Raw genomic sequence first — 23,081 nt, forward strand, 5'->3', positions numbered from 1 at the left:
CCCAGTCCACGAGTAACCCAAACCCTGGGCCCCATCGCATCCCAAGTTTGTTTTTAACTAGAGGGAAAAAAGTCAGGGACCCAGCCTTCCTCCACTAGCCCCAGCCGGGCTACAGGCCCGTCTGCGCAGGCACTGAGTAGGCATGCACCGCAAACAGCACAAGGCGGCGCAACGTTGGAAGGGGGATGGGGAGGAGCTTCCTCGGACCCCGCCCCCTCGGGGGCCCAAGCGGCGCTGAGTTCTGCAGGCTGGTAGTGACGTAAGAGCTTTTGAGGGCGGGGCTTCAGTTGGTAGTCCCGCCCGGGCCCGCCTGCGGTGCCTACCGGCCACCGTCGGGTCAAAGGTGGCGGCGCGGGCAAGCATGGCGGCGCCGGTGCAGCTGGAGTTGTGTCACGCCGCGTGCTGCGCGAGCCGGGCGGGTGCCGGGGTGGTGTCGTGGGGTCGCGGCGAGCTCCTGGCCTTCGGCTCCTGCCGCTCCATCTCGCTCTACGCGCCCGAGGTGAGGGCCCCCCCCCCGTGACGTCAGCCCCGCACAGGGCGCCGCTCCGCTACAACCCCCCCCCCCCGCACTCTAAAGAGACCTGAAACATGGGGGTCCTGGCCGTGGGAGCAAGGTGGAAGCCAGAACACTGAGGGAGCGGGGAAATCAAATGACCCCCCACAAAATAACCCCTGCAAGCACAGCAAGCGACAATGAAAATAAAATGTGTGTCGGGGTTTTAAGCCTCCCCGCAGTGTTGGCTGCCGTCAAGGCCGGGGTTGTGACTGCAGGGTGCCAGTGCTCCTGCTGGGGCCAGAGCCAGAGTTGCCTGGCCACAGGGTCTTGCCCCAACACTCGGGTGTTAACAGGTCAGACCCTTCACTGCCGTCTGTGGGGTCAGGGAAGAATTTGACCCCCTGGTCAGATGGGTTTTTTTTGCATTCTTCTGAAGCAAGGTTGTGGCTGCTTACCTGGGGTCCCCTGAACAAATGTTGATAGCTCTTCATAGAAGTAGGACCCTGGCTGCTGTGGTTCCCCTGCTTTACCTGCTGCAGGTTGCGAGGTTAGGTCTGTGGTGTGTCAGAGTTAAGGGAGTTTTATGTAGAGTATAGATTATGGTTGTATGGGACAGTTTGGATAAGGATGATCCTGCTTCAGGGGGCTGGACTACATGACCTCTGGAGGTCCCTTTCAGCCCTGCTTCTGTGGGACTAAAAGCAGTGACAAAGTGCTGTGCTGGGGTCCTGATCTGGCCACCTCCTCTTCCCACCCAAATGGCTGCAAAACTTCGGGTTGTTTTCTTTTTCTTTGTTTTCTCAGAGAAGAAAAGTGCTGGCAACTCTGAACGGCCACACCGACCGTGTCAACTGCGTGCAGTGGATTCGCAGAAGAGATGGCAGTGAGTAATATTCCTTTCCTCCCCCTGCTGAATTTCTTAATGCCATTTTGTCCCCTGTCAGCACAGTGTGTCTTTTCCATGGACTTGTGTGGAGCTTCTGAACCTTGGGCGTGCCAGCTCTGGCTCTTGTCCATGTAACAACACAATGCAATTGGCTTCTTAGGTTGTATTGACTTCGAAAGATCCCACTCAGTTTTAGGGTATAACTATGGTTTGACGTGATCTGCGAAAAATTTTGTCTCCCACCTGTGAATTGGGGATGTATCCATACATACAGACACCAAAAAGGACTTCTTTTCAGCACTTAGGGTTTGTTACTGCTGCAGAGTTAACTCGAAAGATTGGGACCTCCACTACCAGCCTAGCTCTGGCATGTATGACCACACTGCAAAGCCATGCTTGAGCTCCTTGAGTTACCAGTGCTTTCTGCTTACTTGTGTGAGGTGCTGGATCTTCTGACATACATCACAAGTGTCAGATGCACGTGGGACCCTGGCTGGATCCAGCTCACAGGGTTCTTCACAGGCCAGATCCAACCCAGGGCATGGGGATGGGCGCTGTGGTAGCAGCAGTGAGAAGTCTGGAGATAGCTTTGGGGTCTGGGGGCAGAAGCAGATCCAGGAACAGTAGCCTCTTCTCATAAATCATGTTTCCCAGAACTGTAACCTACCTTCTGACTATGAGGGTGGTCAAGCATTGGAACCAGCTGCTTAGAGAAGTTAAGTTGTGGAATCTCTATCCTTGGAAATTTTCAAGAGCAGATTGGACTGATCCTCAGCTGGGATGATTTAGTCAGGGATGGCCCTGCTTTGAGCAGGGGGCTGGACTAGGTAACTGTGTGAGATATCTTTCTGTCAGTGGCAATGCGTAGGGAGTGTATGGGGGTGCATGTGCACCCCCTGACAGCCAATGTTTCCAGGCAGAGGTGGCAGGCGAGAGTGCTGGTGCCACCCTTGAGCGTTGGCTAGGGAGTGGGGACGCCTGGAAAAGTGATCCCTGCGGTCCCCCCATGGCCGATCGTGTCCACCAGGAAATGCCAGCGAATTGCCTGGAAGTGCCAGTGGTGTGCCGCTGCCTTTTCTGGGTCGGTGTGATCAGCTGCGGGGGGGGGGATCTTCCACCCCCACCCTCGGTCGCTGACTGGTTGCTGGGGGGGCAAGTGCCCCCCCGACTCAGGAGGCATGAGTCACCTATGCTTTCAACCCTACTTCCCTACAATTCTAATAATTTTGGTGTTCTCCTGTTAATTTTTCCTAGTTTGTCCACATCTTTCATGAAGTGTGGGATTGAAAACTGGACAAATTACTCCAGATGAGGCCTCAATAGTGTGGAAGAATCACTTCCCTTGACTTGCAAATGATGTTCCTTTAATGTGACTCAGTATGCTATTGGCCTCTTTTTTTTTTTTTTTTTCCAACAAGAGTACATTGTTGGCTTGTTCAGCTTATGGGCCACTCTGACCCCTAGGTGATTTTTTTTTTTTTGCAGTGCTGCAGTTTAACCAGTCATTCTCCAGTCTCTATTTGTGTATGTGATTGTTTTGTCTAAAGTGTCAGACTTTGCACTTGTCCTTATTGAATTCCTTTTGGTTCATTTCAGCACATTTCTTCTGTTTATCTGGGTCATCGTGAATCCTAGCCCTGCCCTTCAGAGTGTCTGCAACTCCACCCAACTTGATATTATCTCCAAATTTGCTAAGTGGAATCCTACTTCCCAGATCATTAGTGAAGGTGTTTTGCAGTACTGGACCCAGGACAGACCCTTGGAAATCTCTTAGTACTCTCAACTGGACATAAGGCCATTGATGACTAGTCTTGGAACACAATGATTGAATTGAAAGTATTGTAAAATAAATACATAACCATCTAGACTGTTTTCTTAGCTGGCTGATGAGATGGTCATGGGAAACAGTGTTGAGAGGCTTGCTAATGTCAAGGTATAGCCCATCCACTGCCCTTCCACAGTTTTTCATAGCTGGAAATCAGGTTAGTTAGGCATGAGTTGCTTTTGGTGAGCCCAAGCTGGCTGTTTCTTATCACATTTTTTTCCTTCAGGTGCTTGGAGATAGACATCTTGATGACTTGTTCATGATCTTTCCAGGTATTGAGGTCAGACTAACTGACTGGTCTGCAATTCCTTAGTTTCTCCATTTGCTTTTTAAAGATTGGCACTATATTTGTCCATTTCCAGTGTTTTGAGAGCTCACCTGACCCCCGTGTGTTATCAAGGATCATAACCAACGTCTCTGAAATTACTTTAGCCAATACCTTTGATACTGTAAGGTGTATCCCATCTGGACTTGCGAGCCTGAAATTATTCAACTTCTCTAAGTAATCCCTAACCCAGGGGTGTCAAACATGTGGCCCACAGGCCAGATCCGGCCTGTAGAGCTGGATTATCTGGATGCTAAGATTTGCCCTGACCCTGGCTGGGATGGTGGGCCTTCCCACAGCAATAGTCAAGTACCTGGGTGTGACCCGTGGTGATGAAGCCTCAGCAGCACAATGGGAAGAAGCTTGGCTTTGCAGCTTGTTCCTGCCGTGGCAGTCAAGCACCCGAAGTGCCAAGTTTCTTTCCATGGTGCTGCTGGGGCTGTAGCTAGCACCAGCTTTCTTGTGGGATTTGGCTTTAGCTGCAGGAAGAAGCCGCAGTGCTGCTGAGGCTCCAGCACTGCAGCTGTCACTGGCTTGGCTGCCAAACACCTGGGCAAGAGCTGTGGCATTGGAGGTCCAGCAGCACCATGGGAAGAAGCCTGGTACTGTCTTGTTTCTGCGGTGGTAGCCAAATGTTTGGGATGTCATGCTTTTTTCTACCAGGTCCTCAAGTGGTTTGTATGTGTGCTGGTTCCAGGACAGGGGAGAGGAGGTGGTTTGTGAGCCCAGTCTGGCATGTGGGACTGACCCTGTACCTTTCATCTGGCCCATGGACTGGTGCTGCACCACTCACCTGGCACATAGGGCAAGACAGGTTTGACACTCCTGCCCTAACCTGTTCTTGCCCTACTGTAGGCTGCCTATCTCCTCCTTTGTCCTCACAGCCACTGCACTTGTTATCTGATAGTGGGTATTTCTGGAGACTGAAATAAAAAAGGCATTTTATACTTTATCCTTCTCTCCATCATCCATTACTAGATTGTCTTCTGCATTTAGTAAGGGACCTGCACTTTCTTTGGTGTTCCACTTATTTGTGACACACTTGTAAAAATCCTTTTTGATTACCTTTAACATTTGTTCCTAGTTGTATTGCAAATCGTACCTTGACTTTCCTGATATCTACTCCTTCCCTCCCCTGTGTATCCATACAATCTTCCCTAGCAATATGGCCAAGTCTCCACTTTTCTTAGGATCCCTTTTTGAGTCTCCATTGTTCACTCTTTAGCTAGACCAGTTTCCTGGTGCATTTCCTATCCTTTCTATGCATTGGGATATCTTTGGTGTCAGCAGAATTAAAACCAACATGAAAAGCAAGTAAAAAAAATGGCCATCCAGAAAGTGCCAGAGAGTGTCCCTGTTTTTACTGATCTTTACTGTGATTGTCTTGGGACAAATTGTTTGTTAAAATGCACAGCAGGGAGTTTATTATTGGGAAATGTCACAGATATTCTTCTCTCTCATATTGTTTCTTTCTGTCCTTTGGAAATGTTACCATGGGATCTGCTGGAGAACAGAGGCATCTGTTTAGACTTCCGCCACAGCAGTACTGGACCATGGTAGCCATTGCCCTAGGCTGCAGCTTCATTGCAACTGTGTGTTGCTAGAGTTTCTGGAGAATATACAGAAGAGTTAAAAGACCCTGAATGTTGATTTTTTTTTTTCCTTTTTTTTTCTCTGTGTAGCTTCTCCTGATGAAGAATATAGTATTTTCTTCCTATGAGCCAGCTTCTTCTGCTCCAGTCATTTGTGCTTGTATTTTTGAGCTCTTCCAATAAGGGGGTGAGAGATGGAACTTTTTTCTAAAAACACTGAACCCCCTGCCAGTTTCATTCATCTCTCCTTCCTTCTGCTTTCCTAATAGTGAAGAACCAATTATCGTAAAGCATTGCAGCATTTTAATGTGAGAGTCTCTTTGAAGAACAAGTTTATTAGATCATTTTGTAGATATTTTTCAATTGTTATTTCAATTGTACTTCTTACAGAAGTTATTTTTCTAACTTTATTTTGTTTATAAATTTTGAAATGCTTCTTGTATAGTCAGTTTCACTCCTTTTGATTTGTTCCATTCTGTTGGGGGAAGATGACTTCTATGTTCTTCCACAGGAAGTGCTAGAGGGCACTTCTGATGTTCTTGGTTCTGCATGCCTCCTGCCCCCTACTTCTTCCCCACTCACTTGCTGGGCAGAACATTAAATTCAGGAGTGTAGAAATTGGAAAGTTACTTTAACAATTCTTTAAAATAGAATTAGAAACAATAAACCAGGTTATTATAACACTACTTTCAAAAAACGTCTTTTAAATTAGTTCCAAGGAAAAACTCAAGTTTAAAATGCTGCATGGGGCTTGATGATAATACCAGCTGAAATCAATAGAAATTCTTCTGCTTATTTATTGGTCGCTTGATCAGGCTGTCTGTTTTATGTCCTAAGGTTGGTTTCTTCTCTGATCATTAATTTTGTAATTTTTCTTTTTGTTTTGTGATGAATGACAACCTTTTTAAATGCATTCAAGTAAACTAGATAAATACTACTGAAAATGTGATTAACTACAGTATATCAAATACTGTATAACATGCCTTCTGCTTCCAGGCTATTTTTGGGAATCTGGAGTTCCTTGTATTTTCAGTACTGTATATGGTTTTGTGATGCCTGTTATTCAGCTGGCAAATATTGGCTTAGGAAAGTTGTGATCTGGAGAAAGTCCTCTAAAATGAAAATGTTTAGAAACCTAGCTTGAAGGTCTTGTTATGTTGTACTTCCTATACTAAAATGCCTTGGTATAAACCTTTTAAAAATACTTCTGCTTTTTTAGGCTTTCTGCACAGTTCTGGAGCATTCTTTAGAAATAAAATCTTCTCTAACTGAGTGATAGGATTATTGGCAGGCTAGGCACTGAAGGTGCATATAGAAAAATAATTGCCTTGGGAAGGAAGTGGCTCTTATCAAAGACTTCTGTGTTAACCTGTTTTCTATCCTTTCCCTTTTGACTTCTAATTGAAGAAGAGTTGTTTTTTTTTCCGATAACTTGTTTGGTTAAAATTAACTTGGGTGAAATTATTTGCTGAGAACTTGGGTACTAAACTTTTTATGTAAAGCTTTGCATTAGACTTGAGACTTTTACACATGCGCACACATGTACACCAAGCCAAAAAGCTTTAGATGCATCTTGTTCTTCAGTGTACTCCAAAAAAAATTTGTCCTTCATCATGTTGTTATAAAACTCACCAGATGTATCTGTGAGTTTACTTTGTAGTAGTATTCAACATTGTGCCTACTCTTAAATTGCACTTAGCAGCCTTAGTTATCTTGGCTATAATTTTAGTTGTATGTTACGTTTAGAGGAATTTTACCTTCTGTACATTCTAAATCATGAGATGAATTTTGGTTGTTTGGTAACCAAAACAACACTGATTTTTATAACAGCAATCAAAATAAGGAAGAGATCATACAGCATTAACTGGGTAAAATTATTTTTCTACAGCTGCCGAGACAGAATTAATTTCTGGAGGAACTGATAAACGACTCATCGTTTGGGAAATACAGAATATTCAGGTAGGCCAAAATTATTTTCTGTTCTTGAAATGTTTTTATTTTTTTTTTTAATTTTTAAAGAAAAATATCTGTGAAACATTTAAGTGCAATTAGTTAGAACATACCTCTGAATTTCTTATTTATAGCTTAGCTTATCTTTGGCTGTAGCATCTCCTGTCTTCTCTTTCTGAAGTTGTGCATAAGCATAAATTTTTTTTCTGCTCTGCCACATAACTACATCTAATGGTCTTATATATTTTTGCTCCTATTCTTTTAGTGATCCATTTCAAAACAGTCTTCATCTAAAAATTTCATTGTTTTGTCTAGGTGCCTCAAATGATAATTTTTCCTCACTTCTGACTTCATAAAGCATTTACTACTTTTTTAAAATCTCTTTCTTCTTATTTGAGGCATGCTTTTCTGTAGCTTTATCCAGCTGAAATGTTGGGCCTTTATTTACCTTTGTCTACCATAAGTATGTTGAAACATGCGTGACCATGGGTGTAGGGCTTTGATCAGATCATACCACGTATTTCTCACTTTCTCAGGAAAGCGCTTAACTTACAGAAAATATCTAAAGCAGATTCGGAAGGAACGTGACAGTTTGCACATACATGGCCTACTTTTCCATTTTCTATGGAAATCTCGATTGACCTTTTTACTTCAAGAACTGGAGCCATATAAAAATGAAATTGAAAGAATGGTCTGCTATAGAACCTTTCCTTTAGTTACCTAGGATCAGTGTTCTCCATGACAGAGGTCAAAGCCTAAGCTAAATATATGAGAAAGAGGTTGAGACATGGCTCATGAAACATTTCTGATTTTATTGCTTTTCTTTTTAGAACTTTGTAACCAAATATCCAGATTTCTAACCTAAACACATATTTATGAAAGAGGTTGTTAGAGATTTTTTTGCATCACAATAGTAAAAAAAAAATAAAATAAAAATCGGGAATAAAGTTATGGAAGTTAGTAGTTGAGTGCAGAACTCTTTAAAATCTGCATTGTGTTCAGCCCATCTAGTGTCAGTTATGTATGTTTAATATATTTTAGGTAGTTTTTTAAAAACGTTGTAATAGGCTGTGTATTGTAGAAAACGTTGTCATATATGTCTGCATCAGAAGGACACTGAACCTAATTAATTACATAAATGTGGTCTTGTTTCATCAGTTAATGCCTTTATAATAATCTGTTCCTCAAATTTAAAAAAAAGTGAATATGTATATGTTCTGCCTCTGACTTCATAACATTTTTGCTTATCCCTTAAAAAAATGGGAAGATTTTAAAAGGTAATGTTTGATTAGCAAAAAATTGTAGTAAGTCTCTCTTACAGAGTAGTTTTAAGCTAAAACATATTCAGCTCATTATTCCTTGTCTCTGTCAGTAATGTACTCCACTTTCTGATGAGCCTTATGGAAAGGAAATTCTTTGACAAATTGTATATTTATCATTACCTAGCTTCCTATAGTGATCTCTTACTATGATATCTGTAGTTTTGGAAGGACTGTCTTAGGACTGTCTTAAGGAGTATTCCTCTTTTATTGTAACCAAGTTACCTCTTTCTCTCTCCTTTTTATTTTGTCCAAAGACTTCATAGAACTGTCTCATCAAGCTATCTCGTATACATTCTCGGTATGCATACTTACCCCTTTTTCAGTGTTTTCATACTTTTTTTCATATTTTCAGTGTCACGCTTACTTGTTTGGAAACTTTCTGACTGTCATTGTCTGTTTGCTAGCAACTGTACATTTTGAAAACAAAATTCACATTTTCAGTCAACTATAACTATATAGTTTCTATAATCTTGCAATATTTTGTCACGTTCAGCTTGTGAAATGCATTCACTTGGAAGGCCACACAGATGCTGTTTGTGCGGTAGATGCTGTCTACCAGACAGATGAGTTAAATCTGCTAATAGCTTCTGCAGCATCTGACTCGACTGTCAGAATCTGGACTAAGAAGGGGTCAGAAGGTAAGTTTCCATATTGTTTATACTGACTTAATCACTATTTGTAAAAACAGGTGAAAATATACATATTTTGAATACAGTACCTACACTACAGTCTTTGAAGAACCTCTTCTAAGAATGAGCTGGGTTTTGTTTTTCAAGAAAAATCAATTGTTTAAAAAGCTTCAAACAACGTTTATGGTGATATCTTTTACGGGACCAGTTGAGTAGTTGGGAGAGATGTTAGACAAGCTTTCAGGCACAGAGGTACCTAAAGAAAGGTACTGTGTGCCTGAAAGCTTGTTTAACATATTTCTTAACTACAGTCTTGGTCCAGTAAAAGAGATCACCAAAAGAACCCCCTTGCTTCTCTCATTTCCTATGAAACATCATGGTTACAGCAACACTTCAGCCTTAATAGGCTTCAGTCAGTTAGCCAGCTTGGTATCAACTCACTGAAGGCGAGGCATTACATAGGAGTGACTCACAGTAGTGAGCCCCTGTCATTTATGAAGAATACAGTCTGTCATGACTATCAGCCCCGGCACAATTTGCAAGGATGGCAGTTAGATTCCCTTCTCACATGCTGAACTGCAGGATATTTCCTTTTCCCTGGATTGCAGAGGCAAATCCATATATGTGGCTACATACAATGCTAGGACTGCCCCTTCTTGAAATCCTTCAGGGTTTGTTGCCTCTTTGCTTATGCAGGCAGCAGATTAGGGCCCTGTACTTGAAACAAGGATATAGAGTAACGTGTATATGTAGGGGGTCTACCTTGGGGGTCTTTGAGGAGGCTAGGCATGCACCTGGCTGGGATTGTCTGACCCCAGCGCTGTTTCCTGCCCAGGGCAGGGGGTTGGACTTGATGATCTGCTAAGGTCCCTTCCAACCCAAACATCTATGAATCTAGGGCAGCTCTCCCCCCAACCTTGTTTTCCTGCTGGCCCAGAATGCTACCCTCTGTCTTCCAACAGGTCTGTGTATGTACTGCAGGTGTGGTGGGCTGTACAACAGAATCTAGTTGCCCTGGCCCCTTTCCACCCATGCCTCTGGGCCATCTTCTGCTGTGTCCAGTGAAATCCTGTATATATAAAGGGGATATACACATATGCTGAGGTGCATACAAAGTTGGAGGTAGGCCTGTTGAAAGCCTCTGGGTAAAAGTCAGAGGGAAGAGCAGCAAGGGGGGATGCCACAGTGTGGGTCTACTATTGACCTCCAAACCAGGAGAAAGGGGTGGATGAGACCTTTTTTAAACAATTAGCTGAAGTTTCCAAATTGCAAGACCTGGTTCTAATGGGGCATTTTAATTACTGTGACATCTGCTGGGAGGGAAGCAGCAATGCACAGGCAGTCCAGCAAATTCTTTGAGTGTGTTGGAGAACTCTTTGGTAGTATGATAGAGAGGTTAACTAGGTAGGAAACTGCTCATGAAAAGGGAAGATTGGTTGAGAATGTGAAGGTGGAAGGCAGCTTGGGTGAGAGAGACCATGAAATGATCGAATTCAAGATTGTAAGGAGAGGAAGGAAAGGAAGAGAGCAGCAGAATAAAGACATGAAACTTTAGAAAAGCAGACTATAACATACTTGGGTAACCGGTGGGCAGGATTCCCTGAAGGAAGTCAGAGGGGAAAGGAGTCCAGGAGAAATGGCTATATTTTTAAGGAGGTTGTAGTAAGGATACAGGAGCTGTCCTGGTGCAACAGAAGAATGAAAGTAGTTTCAATAGACAGTTGAAACTCAAAAAGGAATTGTATAAGAAGTGGGAACTTGGTCATATTACTGGGAAAGATTATAAGAATATAGCATAGGTATGCAGGGAGAAGATTGGGTAGTCCAAGGCATGATTTCAGATGCAACTAGCAAGAGATGTTTTAAAGATGATAAAAAGGGATTCTACAAATATGGCAGAAATAAGAGGAAGACCAAAGAAAGTATAGGTCTCTTATTGAATGCAGAAGGCAGTCTAGTTACAGATGATGCAGAGAAGGCTATAGTATTTCATGCCTTTTTTACTTCAGTCTTCTCTAATAAAGGCAGCTATTTAAATCAGTGGTGTCACACTCATCCTACTCTGTGGACCAGAGAGTGTGGGGCCTGTCCACAGGCTGGACAGGACCCCTGGGCTGGCCCTGCATAATGTCCCTGCTTTGGTTGTCACAGGCCCATGCTGCACACCATTGCAGCAGGGCTATGCTGCATGTGGCAGCTGTTCTACCCCTTTGCAGGCATCTGTACAGGACCATCTTGTGCAGTGGTTCTCAACCTGTGGCCTGTGAGCCTCATGCGGCCCAGTCAGCACACTGCTACAGCCCATGTGACATCTTGTTTAAAAATAAAGACATTTGACAGTGTAGAAATGAGGGGCATTACAGAATATTGATTTGTATTGCATCACTGTCAGATAACAGATAGAAAATATTTTTAAATGGATACACAGGAAGTAAGTTGGGTGGGTGCAGCCCACGTAACACCTTGAAAGGTGCAAGTGTGGCCCACTATGACAAGTAGGTTGGGAACCACTGATCTAGTGCACCGTGCATGCTGCTTGTGAGTCACACTGAGAGCCACAGGCAGTACTGTAGACCAGATAATGTTTCTCCGCAGGCTGGATCCTGCCTGTGGGCTGTATCTTTGATGCCCCTGTATTAAATGATGTATGCAGCTGGCTGTAAGGATAGGGAAGGAAATAAACAGCTTATTGTAGTAGAAGAACATGTTAGGGATCACTTAGAGAAGCTAGATGTTTTAAAATTAGCAGGGCTGACAGGATACGCCCCAGGGCAGGTGTGTTCAACCCCCGGTCTGAACCAAATGCGACCTGTGGAACCATCACATCTTGCCTGCAGGGCTCCCCATGACTCAGGAAATTTGGCAGCAGGGCAGCAGTGGCCATTTTATATGGCCATATTCCCCCCTGTCAAATTCCCACACCTACTACACCCTGTTGGAACCAGGCTGTGCCCCGTTCACCCATGAGGCTGAGTCATGCCTCCTTTCCTCCTGTGGAGCCAGCTCATGCCACATCCTGTTTTCTCTGGTGGGGGGTGCTGGCTGGGGCCTCTTCCCCTCCCATAGGTCTAGCCATGTCCCTTTTTCCCCCTGCGGGGATGGGTTGTGGCTGGGTCATGCCCTCTCCTCCCCACAGGATTGAGTCAAGCCTCCCTCGCTGTGTGGGATCAGGTCAGGTCACATCCCTCCCTACTCCCCCTGTGGGGATGGGCAAAGTTCCCTTTCCCCCCACCTGTGGGGCTGGGCTGCCCCCCACCACTTTGCTGTATGGTGGCCACCTGCTGGCCCTGGGTACTGCGCTAGAACCAGTATCTGGCCTGTGGCTGGACCAGGCACTGCCCTTCCAGCCTGTGGGGGATAAGGTTGAGTACTACTGCCCTAGGGTACTGAAGGAATTGGCTGAGGCAATTTTGGAGTCTTTAGGTATCCTCTTTGAGAACTTGTGGAGGTCAGATGAGGTGCTGGATAATTGAAAAAGGGCAAATATATAGTATCAATCATTAAGAAAGGGAAGAAGGAGGGTCTAGGGAATTACAGACCAGTCACTCTGACCGTAGTACCTGCAAAGATCATAAAGTGGGTCCTCAAGTACCTGGAGGAGAATAAGGTGATCAGAAGCAGCCAACATAGGTTCACCAAGAGCGACTCATGTCTGACCAGCCTGATTTGCTTCTATGATAAAGCGATGAGTTCTGTGGACAGAAGTAAGCAGTAATGATGTACCATGACTTGAGCAAGGCCTCTGATACTGTCTCCCACAAGTACCTAAAGGACAATTATAAAGAGAGGGAGACTGACTTCTCCCTGTGGCTGTAGGGGATGGGAGTACTGATAGTCGCCTCAAACTGCAGCATACAAAATTTAGTTTGGAGACTGGGAAGAACTTTTTGATTATGTGAGTGGTTAAGCATTGGAACAGGCTTAACTACCTTGAGAAATTGTGGAATTTCCATCCCTAGAAATTTTTAAGAGCAGGTTAGGCAGGCAATTGACTAGTATAGTTTAGTCTGGGATGATGGTGCCTTGAGCAGAGAGCTGGACTAGATGATCCCATAAGGTCCTTTCCAGCCTTACTTTCTTATAATCTGTGTGTCAGCTATGAATAGTGAACTGCTGTTTTGGGTTTTGGGTCTTGGGTCTTCCTGTCACAGTGGCAGTAGTTATGTGATGCGTGTTATGCATCTGTGTGACGCATGTTCCACAACATGAAAGACATGGTAAAGATAACACAGCCAAAAGTGTGACTGGCTTTTCATGGGACTTATATGGTTGTGCACAGCCTTCTGTCTCTGTGAGCCAGATAAGTGGTGCAGGGCTGGCCCATAGGCTGGATGGAGGCCCATGCACTAGGATCAGGTCCAGCACCACCTCCTACCTGCATTGTGCATTGGGATCAGGCCCTGGGGTACCACCCCTTCCTGGCCTCCCACATTGGGTTTGGGGCCTGGCATTGCCTCTGTCTAGCCCTGCATGCTGGGTTTGGGTACCTGATCCAATACACAGGGCGCAGGGCTCCCCAGGGGTCTGGAATTGAGGCAATAAGGGAGTGATGTCACCACTTGTGTCACCAAATTTCTGGATGCCTGGGGAACCTGGTGGGCTGGATGACATGATGCTGTGGGCTGAATCTGACCTGTGGACTAGGGGTTGAGTGCCACTGGAGTAGCTAAAGGAGTTCCTCCTGCAAACAATAAAAATAATGGAGCTTTTGAAAATAAAAAGAACATTATTGTAATGGAAAGATTTAAGCAATGCAGATACAGGTGTGCTGCCATCTCTTCATATGGTGTTTAATTTCTCTGTTTTCATTTTTTAGCTAACTGCATTCAGACCTTGCAGTTTGGAAATGGATTTGTTATGGATGTCTGCTTATCCTTCTTGCCTGGCAGTGATGGTAAGTATGGCTGCATATCATGAACATTTAGTCTTTTGAGAGAAGCAAAATACTTTCACGTCATTTCAGACGCATGGTTTGAAAAACAGTGGAGTAATGTTTTTAATATAGCTAATTTTAGACATGTATATTATATAAATATATCTCTTATAAGAAGGTAGTTATCTGAGCATAACACTGTCTGAGTAAATAGTCAGAGATTTCTATAGAATGTTACCCAAAATAGGACAGCATTGGGTGGTTGTAATTCTTTCAACCTTGCTTTTTGAGATAGATAGATATAAAATACTAATAGATATCTGTGGTTACACTGTGAGGCAAAAAACAGTTACCTTTCAATAGTGTGGCATATAAATAAATATATATACATATAGATACTTAAACCTACAGTATAAATAGTGAGTGCTCTACAAAAAACAGGTGAGAGAGAAGTTTCTTGTGAAGGGAGGAACCATACTTTTAGGATGCTAAAGTAATTGTCTAAGAGTTGTGTTTTTTAAGACTAGAAAGACCATTTGAATTGTTTAACCTCCTGAATAACACAGGTAGTAAAACTTCCTGTGTCAAGATCTGTTTTTAACTGTATCCTGTTATTTATCAGGATAACTCCTGGAAGTCTCCTTAGCTAGGAGCTTTACAAATGGAGAGTGTAGCAGGTTGGCACCCCAGGGGTGGCCATAAACCCCTGGAGGCCCCCCAAAATTCTGTTTCTGCCTAGTCACTCTGGGAACAGTCTCTCTTTTGCTCGCCCACTGCACGTTGATGTATTTTATGGTTCTAAAAGGAAGCCTGCCCCAGGGCTTCCCAGACCTGGTCTTGTTCTAATGACCACCTGGTAGCTGTAGTCCTTTGCCTTATGGGCTAATTGCATGGCTCCATGCCCTCCCTACACCATGCCCCATACCTCATAGATGGCATCATAGTGGACATTTTTTTTGTCACATGCCTACAATCATGCAGCCCTCCTCTGAGCCCTCAGACCTTTGGTCTGTCATACAGCCCCCTTGTGGGCCCTCAGGTCTCTCAGCCAGCCCCTTTCCAGTCTCACTCTTGACCTCTGTCTGTCCTGCCAGACCATTTGGTCTCTCACATGGATGTGGATAATCTTGAGAGGGTCCAAAGGAGGGCTACTTGTATAGTTAGGGGCCTACAGGTAAGGTCCTATAAGGAGAGATTGAGGGATCTGGATCTCTTCAGCCTCTGCAAGAAAAGGCTGAGAGGTGATCTTGTGGTCATCTACAAAATCATTGGGTGGGGGACAGCAAGGAATAGGAGATACTCTGTTTACCAAGGCGCCCCTTGGGGTAACTAGAAACAATGACCACAAGCTGACAGAGAACAGATTTAGATGGTGAGGGTTACCAGAGTCTGGAATGGGCTTCCAAGGCAGGTGGTGTTTTCCCCTACCTTGGGGGTATTTAAGAAGAGAGTGGACCAGCACCTGGCTGGGGTTGTCTAACCCCAGTGCTCTTTCTTGCCCAGAGCAGAGGGTTGGACTTGATGATCTACTGAGGTCCCTTTCAACCCTAAATGTCACTGGGCGGCTGGACCCTTCCAGTTCCACTGCCCTATTCCCGGCCCCTGCCAGGCCACTGGACCATCTGGTCCTGCTCTTGTTATTATTTTGGGGTGTGTTCTCTTAGCCTTTCCCCCCTAAGGTGTAACCCGCAAGGCAGTAAAAACTAGGGTTTTAGGGCAGAAACTAGGGTTTTAGGGCACCCCAGACTCGCCCTTTGGGGTTTGGCCCTGGTGGCACTTTCTAGGGGCTGCTCTGCCATGAGCAGTCACACCACTGTGACTCCAAACCCCAGTAGGGTACAGTTCTTGGTTATACCCAGGATTAGCTTAAGCCCTGATCTCCATCCGCAGAGCCTTGCTGTCCCAGGCCAACGATTCTAGCTACAAGCTCCTTGGCCCCTTGCTGATGTCACTGTTCTGGGCTCCCTTGGCCCAAGGTCTCTCTTTCTAAGCCCTGATCTTACTTGCTCTCATATGGCCCCCTTCTGGGCTCAGCTCTCTTTCCTCTAGGTTACCTCTGGCCCTGGCTTTTTTACCTCTGGGCCCTCTGGTCTCAGCACTGTCTCAGACTCCCCTCTACATCTGATGGGTCTGTCACAGTTGTCCTCATTTTGGGCTTTAGATTCTCTGACCCCTTCCTCTCTGGCAGTGGCCCCACCTGGACCTTTGGCTTGTCCCAAGACCTGGCCCCACCTGGGTCAGATGACTCCCAGCCACCCCAAGTGCCCTGCCACAGTGAGTAAGAGAGTGCCTGTCCCAAATCTTAGTATATAAGTCAATAAGAAAGACTAAAGAGTGCAGAAGGAAGATATAATGAAAAGGGTAGTCTTTATGTATTGTAAAAGGTCAGTGTTTGTGTGGGAGGGGTGAATTTTTGTGTGGGATTTTGTTGGGATGGAATAAAGCAGAGACAAAGGAAGGGTCTGTTTCAGGGAGTGGAAGACAAGGAAATAGAAGGGGAGAAGAAGGTGGCAAGGGAGATAGAAATACTTTAACAAGATGTGTATATTTAGAGGGGAAAGCACATTGAGGAAAAAAGGATGGGAAGGTAGTTGGATCCAGTAGCTGAATCTTCTCGAGGGAGAAGACTGGATAAAGGCACACCTTAAAGACTAACTGAATCATAACATAAGTTGCCTACCTTTCCTTCTGCCTGACTTCAGACTAACAGAGCTAACTACCTCTCTCTGCATCTTCAGAGAGGGAGATGATGGGAGAGTGAAAATTGTACAGAGCAGTTGGGCACCGGTGCTTGATTCTGCTTCTGCTACTGAACCTTTTGATGGTCATCTTTCTTAAATGTTGCTATCAAAAGCTCATATGACTAGGACGGTAGTGAGTCTGTAAGTATAGGTACAATTGCCCAGAAAGTTGTCTAACATCTCTTCCAACTATGTGGTCAATTCAGTAGATGTTGCTTGTCTCTCCAAGTGTTTATGGATGAAGACATTCTTTAATAGGAGATAAAAAAATGAAGGTGACAAACATCTTGGATTTGAGGAAGTTGCTTTTTTATAGCAGATGAACTAGTTGGCCTGTAACGAATTCATCTAATTTCTTAGCTGAACTATTCCAGGCTGCCCACGGACCATAAATAAAAGAACTGTACTGGAGCATATTTGTGCAAACACTGAATGAAAAATTGATTGGAAGGTGGCAACCCAGCAGGCCCTGTTGTGCAAGCTGTACGTAGCACAGTTAAGATATACCATAAAATCTTTAAAAACGCAAGTATAGACGTATTCAAGTCTAACACAGTTTTTTACTGTAATGCCTTCAGAGGAGCCACAGGTATTCTTTACATGTTTGATGCATTCAAATTTTCTAGAATGTACTAAAATGCATTGTTCAGTTCAGGAATACTGATGTTTTCTTCCAGGAATATGTGTGATTATCAGAAGCAATCTATTCATATTCTGAATAACTAATTCAGTTGGCAATTTTACTGTAAACTGCATGAGTAAATAGTTGTTGACTTAAAGCTTATGAGGGTGGAAGGTAAAATACTTTATTTTTACCCTATCGTCAGAATTATAGTTAAAAATATAGGGCCTATACTGCATATTAATTAGGAGAACTGCCTCTACTTAAAATTCAGGCTGTGAAACGGTAGATTAGTTTTGTTTGTTATGCTGTTGTACCCATTAGAATTTTTCTTTGTAGTACCCTAGAGAACTGTATCAATTTAGCACTGGAGGCATGTTGCATATGTAAATGAGAAATGATGATTGAAGATTTTTTTAAGTTGCAAACCTCAGGATTTAAAAATAAATCCAAACATGAAATTATGTGTAAGGCTTGAATTTTTTAATTTTAAATACTTGAATATTTAATATCTTGTTCTTAGAGAATCTCTATCATTTAAGGCAGATTAAAATGGCACTTAAGGCAAGGAAGTCCTGTGGTTATATCGGGATAATATATCCCCTCAATTTAAAGAACCTCCTCAAACTAAAGAAGGAGTTTTCAAGTCAATGTGTTAAATGAGGTGTCTGTTTTTAAAATAGACCCTTTTGGACACTTTTGGGTAAGTTGGGCCTTCTTTTAAATAATAACTCCTCTACTCAATTCTGGCTTATACCAACATATAATCGTGCTAATATATATGTATTAAGGTTTTTGAACCTGGTTTTAAATGGTCTGGCCTACATTATGAAGATTGTCAAGAAATAATTTAGATTTTGAACCATAAAAATATAATTAAAAAAATTCTAGTCATGTAGCTGGCTGAGGAAAAACTTGAACCAAGTGTAATGAGATTTGTGCTATCAACCTGAATCTTAAATAGCTCTGAGGCTTGAACTGCTCCTTTTATATAAGTAGGTTAACTTGGAAATGGAAGCTTCACTGAAAGTTTTTCTGCTGATCATCTTGTCAGCTAATATGACAGTTTAATGTAGCGGTGTTCATGGAACCATGTCATCTGGCCTGCGGGGCTCCGCGTCGGTCTGCAAATTTAGTGGTGGGGGAGGGATGGCAATTAATGCTGCCAGTGCTCTTGCACCATCAGTTTTCAAGTCCGGCTGGCCAGATGAAATGCCCTGGTCCTTGGGGCCAAAAGTCTGAGTACCACTGATCCAATAGAAGGATAAAGGACTTAATAATTTAGTAAAACAATATCTTTCATAAATGACTATGGCGTCATTCTGGAGTCTCTAACGCTCTGTTAACAATTGCATTAAAAATACAACTTTTCTGATTTACGGAATATTATAGACTACCCCTTCCAAACATGCAAGACTTCCTCTTTGAAGAAAGATGAGATGAAGTTGAAAAAGTTAAGTTGAAAGCAAGCAGGCAATAGCATGAGTTAGGGGCATTTGAAAATTACCCCTTTTTTGTTTTTTCTGTAGCATATAACTTTGTTTTGAATCCTTTAGGAAGAAAGCTCTCTGAAACTTAAGAGACAAAACCAAATTTATAGATAACCTGCATCTTTAATATTGAAATTATTTTAAAAGTTTCATGATGTCAGTTCTGCATGAACTTTTTCCATGACTTCTGTATGACATGAGGTGATGGAGAATTCATAGTGAACCACTATTTGCACAGTGAGTCCTCGGAGGAGAGTCAAAAGAACACTTAAAAAAAAAAAAGGCTACAGAAGAATCAGACATGTAATTTAGCACTTCATTAGTTGACTTGTAATCAAGGAATTGCTCTGGGATTTGTCTTCTGGATCTTGAGAAATTTGCAGAAGGAAGTTTTTCTCTGGCAGAATTCATGAAGTTTGCAGAATTCCTCTCCTAAAGTACATCCTAAAGGCTTTGATAAACCGTCTTGCGAGGTTTTGTCAAACCCTTTTGCTGCCTCATGCAAATATAAGAACTGATAATGGATAAGTCCCAAGTTCAAATACCTCAGCCCATTCTTCAGCTGTCAATTATTTGTAATGGAAACCATGTGTGTGCCCAAGAAGCTCTTGCTGGGATGGCTTACTTTGAAATCCTTTCGTTTTAATTTGACTAGTTAAAAGTAAACCTTCCTGGATAAGTCTTGGAATCTGGAAGTGAGCAGCCATGGAAAAGCTTTGCAGAGCTACTTATTCCAACTCAACTGTGTTTCTCTGTCAGATTATCCATAGCAAGTATTTTATTTCTCAGACATGGTTATTTTCTTTTCATCAGGAATACATCTTTAAATGGTCTAAACATTTCATGAGAATCTCTTACTTTTTCAGCTGTTTTTACCTTTTCATTCACTGTATGTTCATTTATTTGCTGTATTCTAGTGCATTAGAGACACCTGGTGGTTTTGCCACTATCATCATTATTCTTACAATTTTGCTTTTAATTGTGTAGGGGTGTGCGTGCGTGCATGTATTCTAGTTACCTTACTAGTTGTGGAAAGAATTTAGTAAGTTATAACTCCCAGGGTTGTTTCTGTAGGTATGTTTTCTACCTTCTAGCCTGTTTGTGTGGTAGTTGATTTTTCTGAAGGACTGAATATTTTGCTAGTGTGTCAGGACTCTCTTTGATGAATAGCATCCTGGCCTGCTGCTGACTTGTTCTTCCTGAACTCATTGGTGACTTCCTTTAATAACTCAGCCCTTGAAAGTGCTTCATCTTCATTATTTGAAAAAAAATAAAGTAGAACTCATTTTATCTCCTCACAGTCCTTTGTGGTTAGGGATGATAAAGAGGAATTGTTTTTCTACTTTATAGCCTTGCTGTCTTCAGTCATGATTGAATTTAAAGCTTATTGGTTCAGCAATTGCACGGATTCTTTTTGTAGCCTTCTTGCATAGAGTCCTAGAGTCTCAGTTTCCTTGCATATTGTGTTCTGTAATTTAGGTTCCTTTTAGCTGAGCTAGGGTTAAATTTCCATTTTCTGGTGCTGGTTTAGTTTGAATACAATCTTTTAAACTTTCTGTTTAGTCTCATTGGTTTACTACTTGCAATTTGAGTCTTTTGTTTAGGATATTAGGCTTTAAACTTGTAGATGAGGAGATGAAGAAAGAAGAAAGGCTATATCCTATTTCACTTATGCAATGGCATAAATTGGCTGGGATGATCTAGCTGGGAATGGTCCTGCTTTGAGCATAGAATAGGACTAGATGATGTCCTGAGGTCCCTTTCAACCCTAATTTTCTGTGATTCTTTGATAAATGCCATTTTTGGCACTTAGGCACATTTTGCAATGCTGTTTCTGGTGCAGCATGGATTCACAAGCATCCAGCTAGCTATTGCGTATGCTCAGTAAGGCTGAGTAGGTACATGGTGCCTGGAAGTCCTGAAATTGTAGCTTGGCAAATCCTCCTACCTTGCATGTGAGATGCCTGAGAGGAGGAGGAAGGTGGTCCTCCCACGTTTTGGTCAAGGGCCATGCGACATTTGGACATCCAGGGGCCACATGCTGCACTGACCTATGGGTTGTCTGGGTTGCTTGTCCTCCTGCAGTGTGGGCAGCCTAGCTCCTCTCTGCCATGCTTACAACATGGGCAGCATGACCCCCTCCTGCCACACTGCCCTCAGGAGCAGGGAGCTGGAAACCGAAGCTGGAGGAGGGAGGGGGAACCTGAAGACCCCAGCCATTGCAGCAGCAGCAGCAGGGGGGGAGTGGTGGCCAGGCAGGACCTCAAAGGCCATATGTCAAACCCTTGTGGACTGCATGCAGCCTGTGCTTCTCAAGTTGGACAGCCCCGTTTTAGCTCAATAGCCTAGTGCAGTGGTGGGCAGTTTTTGACAGTGCCACAAGATAAACCCTGCCCCCTGGATGCTGCTCTGATCCCTTCCCATCAGAGGTATATCTAAATAGTTGTACCCTGGGGCACTGGAATGGAGGCAGTGTGCCTTGAGCCCCCTACCCACGCAGAGCAGAGTGGGGGCAGAATGCTGCTTCAAGAGACGTTTCACTGCCCTGTAGCTACTGTAGTTTTGTATAGTAAATGAAGATCCAAAATCCTGAATTTAGCAGCTGCATGGCAAGGGAGGGGATAACCTTGTCCTTGACAGTGACACCTGATATTACGTCTTCCAGCAATGTCCTTCCCCCACTCTGCTCCATGCAGCTGGAGGCTCAAGCGTCCCTGCTTTTGGTCCAGTACCACCCTTTACCGAGTGCCTAGAGCTCCTGTGCCCCACACAGCAACTGAACATGCCAGGTTAGGATACTTGCTCAGGAAAATGTGGGAGATCCAGGTTCTAGGCCAGGGTGGCAAAGTCTAGTCGGGCTGGATCCAACTCGCGTTGGACTTTATTTCCCAGCAGCCCATGTCATTGCAGCTGGTTCCCATGGAGCAGTAGGACATGACAGCATGGAGCTAGGGTTTACATGGAGACTGGCCCCAGCAGCTCTGATGGGTAATGCAGCTGGGCAGGTAGCTGCTCCAGGGCTGGGTTCTTGCAGCAGTGACAGTGTGGTCCAGAGCTGCTGGCAGATAGTGGATTGTTGCTTTGCCCCATTTCCAGACCATGCTGTCACCTCTGCAAAATCCCAGACATGGCCATGGAGCAGCTCCCTGCACCTGCCAGCACTGCTAGGTCCTGTCTCCATGGAAACTCTGGCCCTTTCTTCCATTTTGCCCACTCCAGTTCTAGGCCCTCTTAACCCAGTGCAGGTTTAACATACCTTTCTCGCTCCTCAGCACAGTGTCCTAATCAGTCCATTGGTTAGGTATTATCCAGTCCCCTCTCCAGCCTTGGTTTTGATGCTGGTTCCCTGGGTAACCAAGTGAGGGAGAAGAGGAAGAGATCAAGCTAGATTTGTATCTCAGCAAGGTGGATGGTGCTTTGGAAGGGAGTTGTAGTCTGGACCTTTGGCCCCAATGGCGTACAAACTTTCTCAAAGCTCCTCATCTATTTTATCCAGTGTCTCAAATGCAGAAGACAGTTTCAGAATTGCAAACTCTCCTTAAGTACTAAAACTGGCACTTCTGGCTGGGTAACTGCAGTTTAGGCAAGTGAAATGATATCTCTAAATGTCTATAAGCCTTAGGAGCACCAGTACCTGGACTTAGGGATACACTGGAGACCCAGTTAAGTATGTGCACCCTTCAGCCTTCAGATATTTGTAATGGAAAGCATTTGTGTCTTAACAACAATTTCTGTTTCACGTGCTTAACTTGAAAATTATTTTATGGAAATCACTCATTTTAAATAAGCTGCATAAAGCAGGGGTGGGCAAAATGCGGCCTGGCGGCTGGATGCGGCCTGCCAGGCCATTCTATCCAGCCTGCGGGACCCCTAAAAAATTTAGAAAATTAATATTAATCTGCTCTAGGCTTCCTGTCATGTGGCCCTTGATGGATTGCTGAAACTCAGTAAGTGGCCCCCTGCCCAAAATAATTGCCTGCCCCTGGCGTAAGGTATCTGAGTTAGAAAATAGTACAAAATTTCTGAAAGTGGACAACATATATACTCTATTTTTGTCATATTAACTGTTTTATGCTCCTTTTTCTTTTGGCTGAAGACCTCAGAATAATAAATTTTGCTACTTTAGCTGCAAAGATAGTTTCTAATAATTGTTCTTTTTTTTTTTTTTCTTTTTCCTCCTAGTACCAGTCTTAGCTTGTGGTGGTGATGACTGCAAAATTAATTTGTATGTACAACAGAATGGACAGGTAATTATTACTTTTGTCTCTTGTCTAGAATTAAATTAATTCTCGTTCTCTCTCTCCCTCCCCCACTCTATTCTCTTTGTTGC

At 43.7% G+C, this 23,081-nt stretch overlaps 1 protein-coding gene across 1 annotated transcript in view; it reads left to right on the plus strand.

The window, feature by feature from the left end:
* Positions 1–334: 334 nt before the first annotated feature.
* Positions 335–23,081, plus strand: part of ELP2 (elongator acetyltransferase complex subunit 2) — a 94,151-nt gene continuing 71,404 nt past the window's right edge. The window contains exons 1-6 of the mRNA XM_019540171.1: positions 335–499; positions 1,301–1,379; positions 7,013–7,083; positions 8,890–9,034; positions 13,842–13,919; positions 22,934–22,998. Of these exons, the coding sequence (XP_019395716.1) occupies positions 362–499; positions 1,301–1,379; positions 7,013–7,083; positions 8,890–9,034; positions 13,842–13,919; positions 22,934–22,998 (576 nt within the window). The 5' untranslated portion in view covers positions 335–361. The remainder of the gene's footprint in view (positions 500–1,300; positions 1,380–7,012; positions 7,084–8,889; positions 9,035–13,841; positions 13,920–22,933; positions 22,999–23,081) is intronic.

The sequence above is a fragment of the Crocodylus porosus genome, unplaced genomic scaffold (assembly GCF_001723895.1).
Source record: "Crocodylus porosus isolate Cpor-Errol unplaced genomic scaffold, CroPor_comp1, whole genome shotgun sequence".
In the NCBI taxonomy this organism is placed as follows: Eukaryota; Metazoa; Chordata; order Crocodylia; family Crocodylidae; genus Crocodylus; species Crocodylus porosus.